The sequence below is a fragment of the Agelaius phoeniceus genome, chromosome 19 (genome assembly GCF_051311805.1).
Source record: "Agelaius phoeniceus isolate bAgePho1 chromosome 19, bAgePho1.hap1, whole genome shotgun sequence".
Classification (NCBI taxonomy): Eukaryota; Metazoa; Chordata; class Aves; order Passeriformes; family Icteridae; genus Agelaius; species Agelaius phoeniceus.
In genome coordinates, this window is record NC_135283.1 from 13,527,750 (window position 1) to 13,540,621 (window position 12,872).

The window sequence follows — 12,872 nt, forward strand, 5'->3', positions numbered from 1 at the left end:
AGCTTCTAAACTGAAAACCATTGCTAGCTAATCACTTGTAAGCAAGGATACTCTTTTTTGTTGGTCTGGTTTTTGTTCACTGGGAGGGTACTGGCTGGATTGAACGGACTTCTGCTCTGCCTATGGTTCTTCTGTCCTTGGAGAGCTGTGTTTATAATGCCAGTGGCTGTGTAGCCTGTGTCCCTTGCTGGGGGCCCTTCAGCCCTTTCAGGTCACGGTCTGTTATGGCAGGAATGATTCTGTGTGTTTATAAACATTTTACTTGGATGAAGCATCAAACATGAAAGAAACAATTCCTGACGAGAATTCCTTGTCATGCTTTTCTGGTTACCCAAACTGCTGTCAAAGACCACAGAACTCTGACCTGTGAGGATGGTGCCTTATCCCTGTTTGGCCTGGCTGATTGTGGGAGAACTTTTGCTGCTGTTAACCAATGTAAATTCTTATTCCTCTTTAATGTTCACCATGTTAGTGCAGGCCCCATGCCATAATTTTCCTGCTTGGTAAGTTTTCCCTTCTGCTGGGGTCTGGGTGCCTGGGAGAAAAGGGGCTGAAGGGCCTTTCTGCTCTGGACAGAGACAGATGTGGGAATCACTCCAGCTGTTGTGTCCATGCCTGCTGTGTCATTGTTGGATGCCGTGTTTGGAGGTGTCTGTTCCCAATGAGGCTGCACTGCCTGAGCCTCAGGGCTCTCAGCAGAAATAAGAATGAAAGAGGTAACCTTTGTGGTGCTGGGGTAGGAGGGGCAGCACTGGGGGTGGGACCTGCTCACTGCTTCTCGCATGAGGCTGTGGCCTTCCAAACTGAGAAGTCTTCAGACTGGGAAGAGGTTTGTGTGGGCCAAGGGTCCCCACTGGCTGCAAACTGAGTGTTGTAGGGCAGGATGCAGTGCCTGACTGCGCCCTGGATGGGGCTAGCCTCTGTGCAGGGAGCTTTGTAGAGACCTTTCCCTTATCATTCATCTTGTGGTCCATGGAAGGGAAACAACCTGAACTTTAGTCAGAGCTCCCCTTCTGTTCCCTGATATGGGAGAAGGCAGGTGAAAGGACAAAGCTGCTCTGTAAAGATAGGAGAGAGATGGTTAAGGTACTTTGTAAAATAATGTGCCTTTGGGGCTGGGGGATAGAGGAGCTTTTCCTCTAAGGTGACTTGGCAGTATGCAGCACCCCTGTAGTGAGAAAGTTCTGGAATAACAGAGTTGTGGTGCATAGGATGTGACTGTGAAGGAAGTACTGTGGAGTCTGCAGTTCTTCCAGACATCATAGGAAAAAGAGAGCTTGGGTAAAGTAACAGTACAACTAATTGCTCAAGTTTTTTGATGTATCTTTGTTGGGTTTGGAGGATGTGTGAAAGGTTCGGGAAGAATTTGTCTTTGGTGGTAATACATCTCTTTAAGGGTTCAGGTTGTATCATGCAACTGCCAAAATTCACCACTTTTGCTGCAAATGCTGCATGTCACTCATGGTAGCTGTGGCCTCTTGGGATGCTTGGCACTTGATGTGCTCCCCTTATAGAGAAGCCTGCACATAACCTGACTCTTGATTTTTCCAGAGCAGGTACTACCATAGTGTATCCAGCCATTCTGGATTTTTTCCCAACATTTAATTTTCATGTTATCCCAGGTCCTAAGTTAGCAGTAGGTTATCCTCCACTCTAAAGATGGTGTTGGTTTTGTTGGTAAGGAAAAATGGATGGTGTCTGAGGCAGTAATGTGGGCACATTTGCGCATTCAGATATTTATAAATTACTGAAATTTGTGCTGAAGCCAAATAGCAGAAGTGACTGCAGATGGTGGAATACCATATTACCAATATTTCTGCTCTTTCCACCCTCTCCCTCCATTCAAGCTGACAAGTTTGGCATCACATTCATTACATTCGACCACTTACAATGAAGGGAGAACCTTTACGCTGCTCGCAGAACCAGGAAAAAAGACAACTGTTGTTGACTTGTTTGCCAAGATACTTGGAATGAAAGAACTGTCTGAAGTGAATGCTCCCAAAATCTGTGTGTATTTACAGTATAGTGAACACACAAATTGGCAGCAATGTGGAGTTTTTGGAACCCATAAAGACTTCAAGGCATTGCTTTGATTTTTTGTTGTTGCTGTTTTTGCTGGCGGCCTTCTCCTCATGTCCCTTGAAGTGTTTTATAATGTTCTGCTCTCCAGAGCTGATCAACCACAGGCTTCCCTGTTGTAGCACTTGGCTTTGGGTTCCTTGTAGCTCCAGTGGCTTGTTTGTGTTTTTTCTAGGCTGTCTGAGCTTTTCAGAGTTGCTTCTTAGCTTCTTTCTCCTCCCAGAAACAGGCAGTTTTGTAGTGCATTTCTGGGGTGGATTAAAAAAAAAATCATTGATTGCTGTGTTAATACTAGGAAATATTTAGCAGAAAGTAGGAGTACCAGTCTCTGGAAAAGTCGAGGCAGCAGAGAGGGCAGGAGGCCATCCTCTGTCTACCGAGGAGCTACAGGACTCCACAGGCTTCCACATAAATACTTAGGTCTTCTAGTCAGATCTTAGAGTGCACTGAGTGTTTCCTCTGTCACATACCATGAGGCAGAAATCCAGATGAGCTGTTTGTTCCTTTCTTTGTCTCTGGTTCTCTTTCCATATCCCGTTTATTAATGCCAGTTTGGGCCGTGCGTCTGGCAGGCTTGTTCAGTGAACCTGACTGCGACTCAGGCAGGATGAAACCTTCTCCCTTGGCAAGAGTCTGAATGCAATTTCGGAAAAAATTACTTCATCAGAGTCAGTTCATCAGAGGCATTTCCTGTGGCAGGCCTTGTGGTTATTGCACTCACTGGCAAAGAAAATTGCAATTAATACTGAAATTAATCCAGCACAGAAGATGGCATTCACCTAAAAGTCTTAGTCTTCTCCATCCAGGATTTTATCATCTGACTGCATTCGGTAGCAATCTCACCTTCCCTTTGTGGTGAGGTCTGTTACATGTGCTTGCCTTATGGTGCTGGCTTCCAGGACAGCTGGGTTCTTTGGTCCAAGAGAGGGTCCTTGCACAACTGAATTTGGAGTGGAAATCCTGCCCAAAATGTTCACTGCTACTGCCAGTTTTGAAGGCCAGATCTTTCTGATCTCAGCTATCAAGGTCTCAATGAATGCTCTTTTTACTTGGATGTCTTAATAAGTAGCCTTCTCAAAACAATGGTTTTAAATCTTATCTTTGCCTTACGAATTTTAAAGGTCCCCTGCCCTAGCTGGATCAGACCTCCTCCATGTTGGCCACAGAATATCCATCTCTTCTGGCAGTTGAAGCCCACATTGGGCAGCTTTGTTCTCAGGTTATAAACTTGAACCTCTTGATCTGCCTCTTTCACCATGACTGTGGTGTTTATTTCTGTCTCAGCAATGCTGTGCAGTCTTGCTGGAGAAACTTTTGATCCACCGGCCTTCCAGTTGACTTTTCCAAGAGCTAGTTTATGTGTTTGGGGTGTGTGTACTATGCAGTATTTCATGTTGGTAGCTTGGGTTTCTCCTTCCATGTGCGTGTTCCTTTGAAGTGCTTATGTTCTTATTCATCTTCCTAACATCAGTCTAGCAGCAGACCTGTGGCACTCTGATCTTCTCGGATTGTGTAACGGAAAGAATGCTGCTCCTTCTGGCAGCTGCAAGCTCCCTCCCAGCCTCTGCCTGGCTGACAGCATTGCTGCCAGGGAGGAGAAGAGCTTCCCGAGAATAATGTGCATCATCCGCAATGCTCTGTTCTAGGATTTTTTTGCATATGTATGTCTGAGAAACAGGAAGTATTGAGGTGTTATTTGAGGAGGGCTCTGCCTGAAATATTTTCTGTGTTCTAGAGGACAAGTTACTAAAGCATGCAGTAAAACAAAGCAGAAATGTGTCTCTGCTGTATCACAGCTGGATTCACCAGGGACTGTTGTTCTGAAGTGGGTATTTTTATCGTGGAATGTGAGATGCAGCAGCCCCAGTGCCACTCCACAGCCAGGCTGTCACAAACCACGCTCACCGCTGCAGTGTCTGAGTAGCGTCCACTATCTCTGGCTGAAACTGGAGTTACTCAGCTGTACTTTCAGACTAAATGGGGCTTTATGAGGTCTTCAGATCTCTGAAAGTGTTCATTTAAACTTCTGCAACTGTAACCAAGCAACTTCATCCAAGATGGATGAAGCTGTTACATCTTTTTAAAATCTGAGGAGATTTGAATAAGTAAGTATCATTTAGAATGATACTTATTAAATGAGAAGGGTAATAGCAGGATATGGACTTCCTTTCCTTCTTGCCGCAGTGACTTTCTATTCCTTCAGAAGAAAGCTGTCCTGTGATTATGACCTTGGATGGGGCTCTTGAGACTTGCATGCTTAGTTCTCATTGCTGCTGCTGCCATCCTGTGTGACCTTGAGTAAGTTATCTCTTTAGGTCTCAGTTTTTCATCTGTATAAAAAAGAAAAGCCCCCAAAACCAGAAAGAAAAACAGGAAACCCACAAAAATAAAAACAACCCACAAACTCAAAGTATTTTTAGTTACATTGCATCTATATAATTGCACAATGGACACCATTTTCAGTTGGATTTCTAGGTATTGGTGCAGTAAATCTGACTGTATGTTGTAAATACATCTTGGACAGTGTGATTTGAACATTATGGTTCAATAGATTAATAGCATCTATTTCCCCAGTCAGAATGGCAGGTTTTTTGGCTGGAAATCAAAGCAGCAAGGAAGAGAAATGCTGGGTGTTGGAGTGTTGGCTGTTGGCTCAATCCTATTGTAGTAATTCTCTGCACATAAGTGAGTGGAGCTTTTTGAGTTACTTGTTTTGAACATCCTTTGATTCTTTTGATCAACCTGGCAGGCTCCTAAGAGTTCTCAAAATCTGTTCTGATTCACAGATGTTCTTGCAGGAACCCTATGCAGTGAAGAACTGCAGAGTTGTTCTAGAAACGTTGTCAGATGCATTAGAACAACTGCAAACATTAGAGCAGCTGACTCGAGGATACAGTTTTCAGGTGATGGTTTGCCCCATGTTTGATCATTACATTCACAGGTGTTGGAGAATACTGAAGGCTTTGACTTTGGGCTCATGTGTTCTCAGGGACAGAATCTAAAACCTTCTCATCTTTATGCCGTGACAGTCCTTGGACAGTGGATCATTCTACTGGCCTGCTTTTATTTTTTCATGTGAAAATGCTGCAGATTTAAATACTTCAGGTTACAAAAAACTCTGGGACAGTGTTAGGTCCTGCCATGACTGGCTGCAGAATTCCCAGGTGAGGTGTAGCTGGCTGCCTTCTGTGCTGCAGCCTCAGGGAGTGCTGGGATTGGGGTGGTACCTGACAATTCCACACAAAGAAAGCTAGACCAAAGGCTCTGTGCATGAGCCAATGGTCTGTTTGAATTGGAGAAAAAAACCTCATTGGATGGAGGTTTGGAAAGAAAGGACTCCATGTTGGCTGACCCCCAGGAAAGGACAGGGATGTAGGGAAAGGAGCCCTGGGAAGGATGTTGCATTCTGTGTACTGCAGGGCTGCTGTGTAGCCCCCTTAAGTTTCTTTCAGTTAAGATTTTGAACTGAAACATTCAAGCTGATGTTCTGCCAGCAGTAGGAAATGGTTGTGAACGTGGATCCTGAAACTGTGAACTATGGTTATTTGACGACCTGTGAGTAAATAGGGTAGAGGTTTATATTGGGGCAGTCTGTCTATATGTTTGTTTGTTGAGTGAGTCTGTCTAGCTCTTGGTCTGTATTTCTCACTCTTTCTCTCTTTGTGCCTCACACAGGCCCTGCCATGAATTTTCTCTGACCCCTTGGGGCCATTCCCACATAAGGCTTTGATGTGTGTGCCCAGAGCTTGATTGACAAGGAAGTTTCAGTGGCAGCAGCAGGGAAACGAAGAGAAAAGGGCAGGGCTTTGAACTAAAGGGCTTTGAGTTCTGAGTTTCTGTGCTTACTTATCTCCTTCAGAATGTTAATTATTTACCAAGATAATTGGTCGGGAGGCAAAAAAAAGAGAGGGGAGGTTATTAAAAAATTCCAACACTAACACACTACAAAAACCTCATTTTCCAACTTGCAGCTGGCATGAAAAGGATGTTGTGTGTAAAAGGGCTTGAGTGTATGTGTGTTGGGGGGGCCTTTTTTTAAGGCACCCATTTCCTAAATAGACAAATGCTGCAGGAACATCAAAGCTCTTTTGAGAGTTTTTTTCTGGGATTTCTAAACCATGTCTGGTACTTTGTAATTAAAAAAGTTTATGGAGAGCTGTCTTTGTGACTGGAACAGGCAACCTTAGGCCCTGTTGATTGAGGAATGAAATGTTAAAAGACCTAATAAATAATTATTTTGCTAAAATGTCAGTTCAAGGATGTGAATTTGCCTGGATGCTTTAGCAGGAGCTGAGTCTTGGAGCAGAGTGACAAATGTCTCCTGTTTCAGCCTAGCGTGATGTTGACTGTGCTGCACGACACAGTCTCCTGTGGCCTCTGGATTAATGTCAAAGAAATGCGTAACACCATATGCTGCTCTGAAGCTTGGAGGCAGGAAGAGAGGTGAAGCTATTTCATTTTGCCTTCAGTTAATACAATTTTATTAGTCTCCATATTAGGCAGCAGTCCACAGCCTCCTCTGTGAAGATCAGGGTTCTTTTGAGCTCTGGTAATTGCTGTGCTGGATTGGGTCCAAGGACCATCATTCCAGTATCCAGCTTGGGCTGATGGTGGCAACAGAGGCTCAAGAAAACTCCAGAGCAGTCAGTCTGCCCTGCACAGTTCCCAAGTACGTATGAGTGATACCAAGTGGGGCATTGCCTTGCTTTTATCTGGTTATTTATTTATTAGATCAGTGTGACAAGTTTAGTGTTACCATTTTGCCAGGGAAAATGTAGACTATTAATTAACATTGCTGTACAGTTTCTGGCTATAGTGGTACTTGCCTCTTTTACACCATGATGATTTGGTTTTTTACCTGTCTCTTAGTACAAGGCTTCCTAAAAGCTTAACAGAATTGTTTCAGCTAGTTATTCTTTATGTGGTATTATAGTGGCATATAATGCATGTAATAAATATGATGGTTATTTTTTCAGAATTCTTTCTGGAACAGCTGGTTATGTCATATCATATTAATCTTCTGCATATCATACTCTTTTAGAACTCTAACCCTGAGCTTGCAGTAGTGTCAGTTTTTAGAATGAAATTTAGTCAGTTTGTCTGTCTTGCTCTGTGTTTCCCTTATTAACACTTGGATTCACCACTGGGTGTGGTGGTGTAGTGCTTTGTAATGTATCACTGAGTTTTTTTGAAGAGGTGGTGTGACACTGGGGCCACTGTAGGTGACAGAGCAACCTCCATAGGTAGGTGCCTCCTTGATACCTACAGGTGCATTTGTGATTCCTCAGTTGGACAGGGGGTGTGTGAGTCCAGTTTCACAGTTTCTCTGGTGCCCAGAAAAGGACCAAAAGATACTGAAGCGACCTGAATCTGGGGAGAGGTAGAGGGAGAGTCAAGGTTGTTCAGCCTTGAAAAAAAGAAGCTCTGTGGGGTCTTGTCAATGTGTGTAGTAAAAGAGATGGAAACAGCAAGGAATATGGTCCAGAGTTCTTAGCAGTGCCCTGTAAAAGGACAAGAGGAAATGGACACCAATTACAGGGACTTCCATTGAAATAAAAGGAAAAAAAAAAAATCACCACCAAACCCACTAGATAGAAAAAATGTTTTAATATGGTAATTATTCTGATAAGTAGGAACTAGGAATTCAGGTTGGATTTATAAAAGAAATACTTAATCTTGGAAAGGTGGTGAAACTAGATAAGTTTCAACTATAGACAGGGTGTAAATGTAATAAAATTATTAAGAATAGATCTTGGAAGGGCATAGCTGAATTTTTCTTCTCTCGGTATCAGCCACTCAGAATATTCATCATATTAATGTTATCTGTTCAGCAGTAGAGAATCTGTGTGCAATACAATGGCCTGAGATATGGGGACAGAGGAGAAGGAATGGCAGGGCATTGCTGCAGTGAGCACTTGCTGTAGAGGTCTCATCACCTGTTTAGTGCATCAGATCATAACATTTTCCTTCATGTCTTACTCTGAATGTCCTGTGCTCTGCATAAGTTTTAAGTTTTCCTGAATTACAGATGGTTAGTGACCTTGGCTTGAACTCCATGAATTTGTCTGTAGCTGTCTAACCTGCCTCTGATGTTCACAGTGAACTGTGAAAGCATCTACAGACAGTGATACCTTCTTTTCCCCTTTTGCTTCAGGCTAACCTTTTCCCAACTGCTGTGATTCATTTTGGATCCAAGGAGCGCAGGGGTGAGTGCGTTTCCTTTCTCATGCAGCTGACTGTGTAGCTCCTGCAGTAGAGTCAGTACTGCATCCTTTCTGTCAGAGTTCTTCTGTCAAAAGAAACTGCAGTCCTTGGGGATAAATGTCCCCATTCTGACTGGCAAAAGCTCTTCAGAGCTGGTTTGGTCAGTTACCTTGAGCACAGATGTAGACATTGTACCTCTGTTATGGGATTTGATAGGCTGGGGAGTGGGCATTGTCTGCCCTGGGATCAAGAATGGTGGAAGAATGACTCCATAGGAAAAAAAAATCCCATTCAAAATGTTAACCAGACAAAAATCTATGAAATGCTTCTGCAGAGCTCCTGTGGTGGTGGACTGGCTGGAGTTGGTAGAGCAGATCTGAATCTTAGGTTCTTTGGCGTCTCTGGTTGATGCTTAGAATCCCTGTAGGGCCGAAAGGATGACCTGGCTTCACAGAAAAGTTCCTGAGATGAGCACTGAAAGAAAATGTCAAGGTCTTGAGGTTTGAATGATTAAATAGAACACCTCTGAGTCGTGAAAGAAACTGGCATGGTTTAGTAATGTTCTTTGTCATTCGGAGGAAGGTGGTGTAGGTTTACTGTAGTATACAGCAGGGATTTTTTGAGCTGAGAGCTATGTGATACTGTGGTGATTGATGTATCTATGTTAACAAATTATTGATTTGATTTCATTTCTAAACAGCTTGTTACCTGAAATCAGACCTGCTGAACTCTGCAGTTTCTCCTTCTGCAGCTAATTTATTGGTAGCCAGGTATGTTGGGGTTGAGTAGAGTTGCAAATGTCTTAGTATTTCAGGAGTGGGAAGGATGAAATGAGCCCATCTTACTACAAAGAAAAGTGCTTTGAAGATACTAGGACTCCTCCTGTGCAGAAGCGGTCGTAGTGTCATACTCGACTTCATAGCTTTGTGAGTCCTTTGCAAAGTAGGATTTCAGTGACTTAAGTAAATACTAGTGCTTCTATCATGGAAAAAGAAGAGCTTTTTCAACCTGACTTTAAAGGTGGTGGTGGTACAGGGGGCTATTATGGAAAATGAAACTTAATTCCATTTGCTTATTTCCTTTCTCTGATGTTTGTCCAGATCATTAGCTCCTTCTTCATCAACTTTGGCATCAGTGGTTCCATCCCTATCTGCACCAGAAGTGGGAAGTGACAAAGAGACCATTGAGCAGCCAGAAGCAGCCAGCACTCAGGGAGCTCCACAAGTGCTTAGAAAAGCCCCTGGGAAAATACCCAAATGGCTCAAGCTTCCAGGTATCAATGAATCATAGGAGAGCTCTGCTCCTTCTGAACTGCCCCAAAAGGCAGCCTCCTCTCTGCCAAACATGCTGGATATTGATGGTATTGGTGCACACGTCAGCTTATGCTTGCAAGACATTTGGTTGACTGCTTGTCAGTCACAAATTTGTTGGTGACTTGAACCTCAGCCTTCATTGGAGAAGTATATGAATGCAGATTCTGAATACTGGGAAGTCTGATACCTAATCCATATGCTTGTAGCATTTTTGGCTGTGTTCTGCTCTTGGTATGCTGAGCTCTACACTCTGCCAGTGTAGTTCAAATACTAATAGGCAGGGTATTCTACATACCAAGGGTCCTTGTAATCTATTAAATCTCTGGCATAACTTTCCTTTTGCTGCTGTAGTCTTAGTACTTTTACTTCTCTTAAAATTTTTAGTTGGTCTTCTTTTTAATCTTCACTGCAAACCAGTAGGGGTTTTCCATAATTAAGATTGCAACCAAGTGTCCATTATCATTTTTTTCTTGTTTTATTAAGAAATGAGTAAGTGATAATTACATGTTGAGTGTTTTAATGGTGCTGTGTTTATTTTGTAGGTGGGAAGAGATGAAGCATCCTGGGCTGCTGGATCACTGTGTTGTCAGCTGTGCCCTCTTCTCCACTTACTAAGAAGAACTTACTAAGAATGTGTAAAAGGTGTTGGTGGCCCTGGAGAGATCTAATCTGTATGAACATTAGTTATAAAAAGAGAATGGCTATTTCAGATACCAGTTGCAGCTGGTGGAGGAGTGGAGGGCCTGCTTGTGGTCTTTGTGACTACAGAAGCAAGGTTAGAGGTTAAATTTAAGGTTTCTTGCATGCAAATAATAAGAATAGAGAATTAAGGGGGACACGATTCCTATATACTTTCTGCAAAGGACTTTGTTTCTATCCATACTTTTAAATTCAAATCCTCTCAGTTCCACCTTCAGAGATCACTTGAGTCTAGCCTGTATTCTAGTGGCAAGATAAAATCTGGTTCAGCTTTACCTATAATTGTTTAGTGGTGCCTAGAACAAGACTTCTCCCTGCTTCTTAGTGATTAGGGTTAGTGCTGCTGATAATTCTGGACATAGATGGCTGGAAAATGAATGAAGAGGAAGCACTTAAGTTACTTAAACCAGTTCAGATCAGTGAACTTTCCTGTGAAGCACCCGAGCTGCTGCACTCGTTTTGTGTGCAGTTGCCAGAATCTTGTTAACAAGGAACACAGGTGTCTGTTCATGGAATGCCTGTTGAGCTTGTTTCTGCCCTAAGCTCTAGTTTTATTTTCACTGTGTACAATTACCATCTGTAATTAGTTACAGCCAGGGAAAAAGCATCCAGTTGAAGGGTCTCTTCAAATGACAGTTGATTGGTGGCCTGAGTATTCCCAGAGCAGGGTAGCTGTGCTCTGCACTGCAGCTGGTGTACAGGGAAAAGGCCCAGTCCAGATCTTTGTCTCCTGCAGACGTGGGAGGACGAATGTTGGTTAGAATTGTCCTTACACTGGAGATGAACTCTGTTGTGCCATGGCAGTCATGGTGCTGGGTTTTATTGAAGTCTTCTCCATGGATCACTGATCTGTGGAGAGCTGGGGTTCCATGGTACAGTAATACCATGTTTTCCATTTTCCTTGTTTCCTCCCTGCACTACGTGTGCATCTGCACAATTTGTAGGTGTAATAAAGCAGAGTGGCCACAGGGGCCCTTTTGGTCAGTGCCTTTAATATCTTCTTGCCCTGGCACTTGGTGTGTCTGTCAGTTCACAGGAACCTGCTCTCCTTTCAACTGGCCTGTCATGCCTCGTTCCCTTCCTCCCATTTTTTTTCAACAAAGCAAAACGGAGCTTTGTATCATCTGAATGAACTTCAAAGTGGCTAGAAAGGGCACCCTGGGTTCCTGGCACTTGTCATTGTCTCCCTGCCTGGCCAACATTTCCCTTCAGGTCTAATTACTTCCAAATGCTCACAGATGCTTTGAAGAAACTTGGAGGGAGGGGGAGGCATGAAAGAAAGGTGGAAGAGGAAGGAGACTCAAAGCAGAAGGAGTGCAGAATGCTTTAGCAAAAAAATTGATTGATTTCTTATTTGACACCCAGACGTGAACAGGGAATGTGAGAGCACTGTGTACAGCTCCTGCACTCAACCCTCCCTGTGGAAAGCAAGCCCTTCTGCCACTTGATAGGCTATAAAAGACATACCACAGCAAACAAAAAAAAGCCAGTCAAATAATGTTTAAAGTTTATTACTCTGTAGTGGATTAAGTGTGGGCTGAGCCCACGCTGCATAGGACTGTCGGTATCTTGGTTCAGGTGCTGTGTCAGGCTTACTCATGTCACACAAATCAGAAGTAGAGCTGCCTTGCTGAATTTGTACAGGATATCCTGTGAGGAAACCAGGAGCTGTTGATAATGATAGGTGGTGAAATACTTGTGCTGGTGTTTTTGGTTTCCAGGACTGGAATATGCAGAAGCAGTGTGGTTGGGAGGAAGTTGCAGTGTGCCTTCAGATGTGCTAGTCCTTATTTTTTGAAGAGCACAGGTGACATCAAATAATATGATCTGCTTAACTGATTTTCTTAGCTGCTCTAATTATGTCAAGTTTTGTAAAGGGTTAGGTCCATAACTATCCCCTGCAAGTACCTGACATGGAAAAACAAGTTTAGGTACACAAGCAGCAATATCAGTATTCCTGGGGCAGTTTCATGGGTTAAGTGTAAGGGCTTTGCATCACTGACTGTGTTCCCTCAGGCAGTTCTGCCCATGCTTGTCCTTTTTTAACTCAGCTGTCATCAAACCCAGTTTAACCACAAGAATGAAAAAATGCTACCTTCAATAGCTAGACAAGAGGTCTTATTCCCCTTCCCTATACAAAGAGTTACTTTTAGCTGCTGCTGCTGTTCAATTGCTGCTTTACTGTGGATGTCCACATCAGCAGTTCTCTGTGTGTCAGGAAAAGGATCTTGAGCCTTTTTAGGGCAGCATCTTTGGGACTGCTGTTTCAGTAGGTGTCAGGGTGGAGGCAGAGACAGGGACCTGAAATCTGGAAAAGGCAAGGAAGTAGGAGTGAATTCTTTAAGGGGGACAGGACACCCCCACATTTAAAATGGTGGGCCCTTCACTAAAGGAGGGATTGCTACAACGATTCCTGCCCTGCTGAAGAGCAGTACCTGCAGATACCTGATGAACTGGTTTTGTTTCAGTATCACTTCGCTATAGTAGCTGAACTCAAACTCATCCCTGTGGTTTTAGGGCATTCAAAGGTAGTATCACTTGCTTTTTTTTTTTTTTTTTTTTTTTGGGATTGGCTTT

At 43.3% G+C, this 12,872-nt stretch overlaps 1 protein-coding gene across 3 annotated transcripts in view; it reads left to right on the forward strand.

The window, feature by feature from the left end:
* The window catches only part of ASPSCR1 (ASPSCR1 tether for SLC2A4, UBX domain containing), a 32,929-nt gene extending 21,640 nt beyond the window's left edge, over window positions 1–11,289 (forward strand). The window contains exons 13-17 of one of the 3 annotated variants that reach the window (XM_077188319.1): window positions 4,866–4,982; window positions 8,234–8,285; window positions 8,984–9,053; window positions 9,384–9,556; window positions 10,139–11,289. In XM_077188319.1, coding sequence (XP_077044434.1) covers window positions 4,866–4,982; window positions 8,234–8,285; window positions 8,984–9,053; window positions 9,384–9,556; window positions 10,139–10,152 — 426 coding nt within the window. In that variant the 3' untranslated portion in view covers window positions 10,153–11,289. Of the gene's footprint in view, window positions 1–4,865; window positions 6,749–8,233; window positions 8,286–8,983; window positions 9,054–9,383; window positions 9,557–10,138 lie in introns of those variants that run through there. The other 2 variants (XR_013184749.1, XR_013184750.1) reach the window with 2 other exon arrangements.
* The last annotated feature ends 1,583 nt before the right edge of the window (window positions 11,290–12,872 follow it).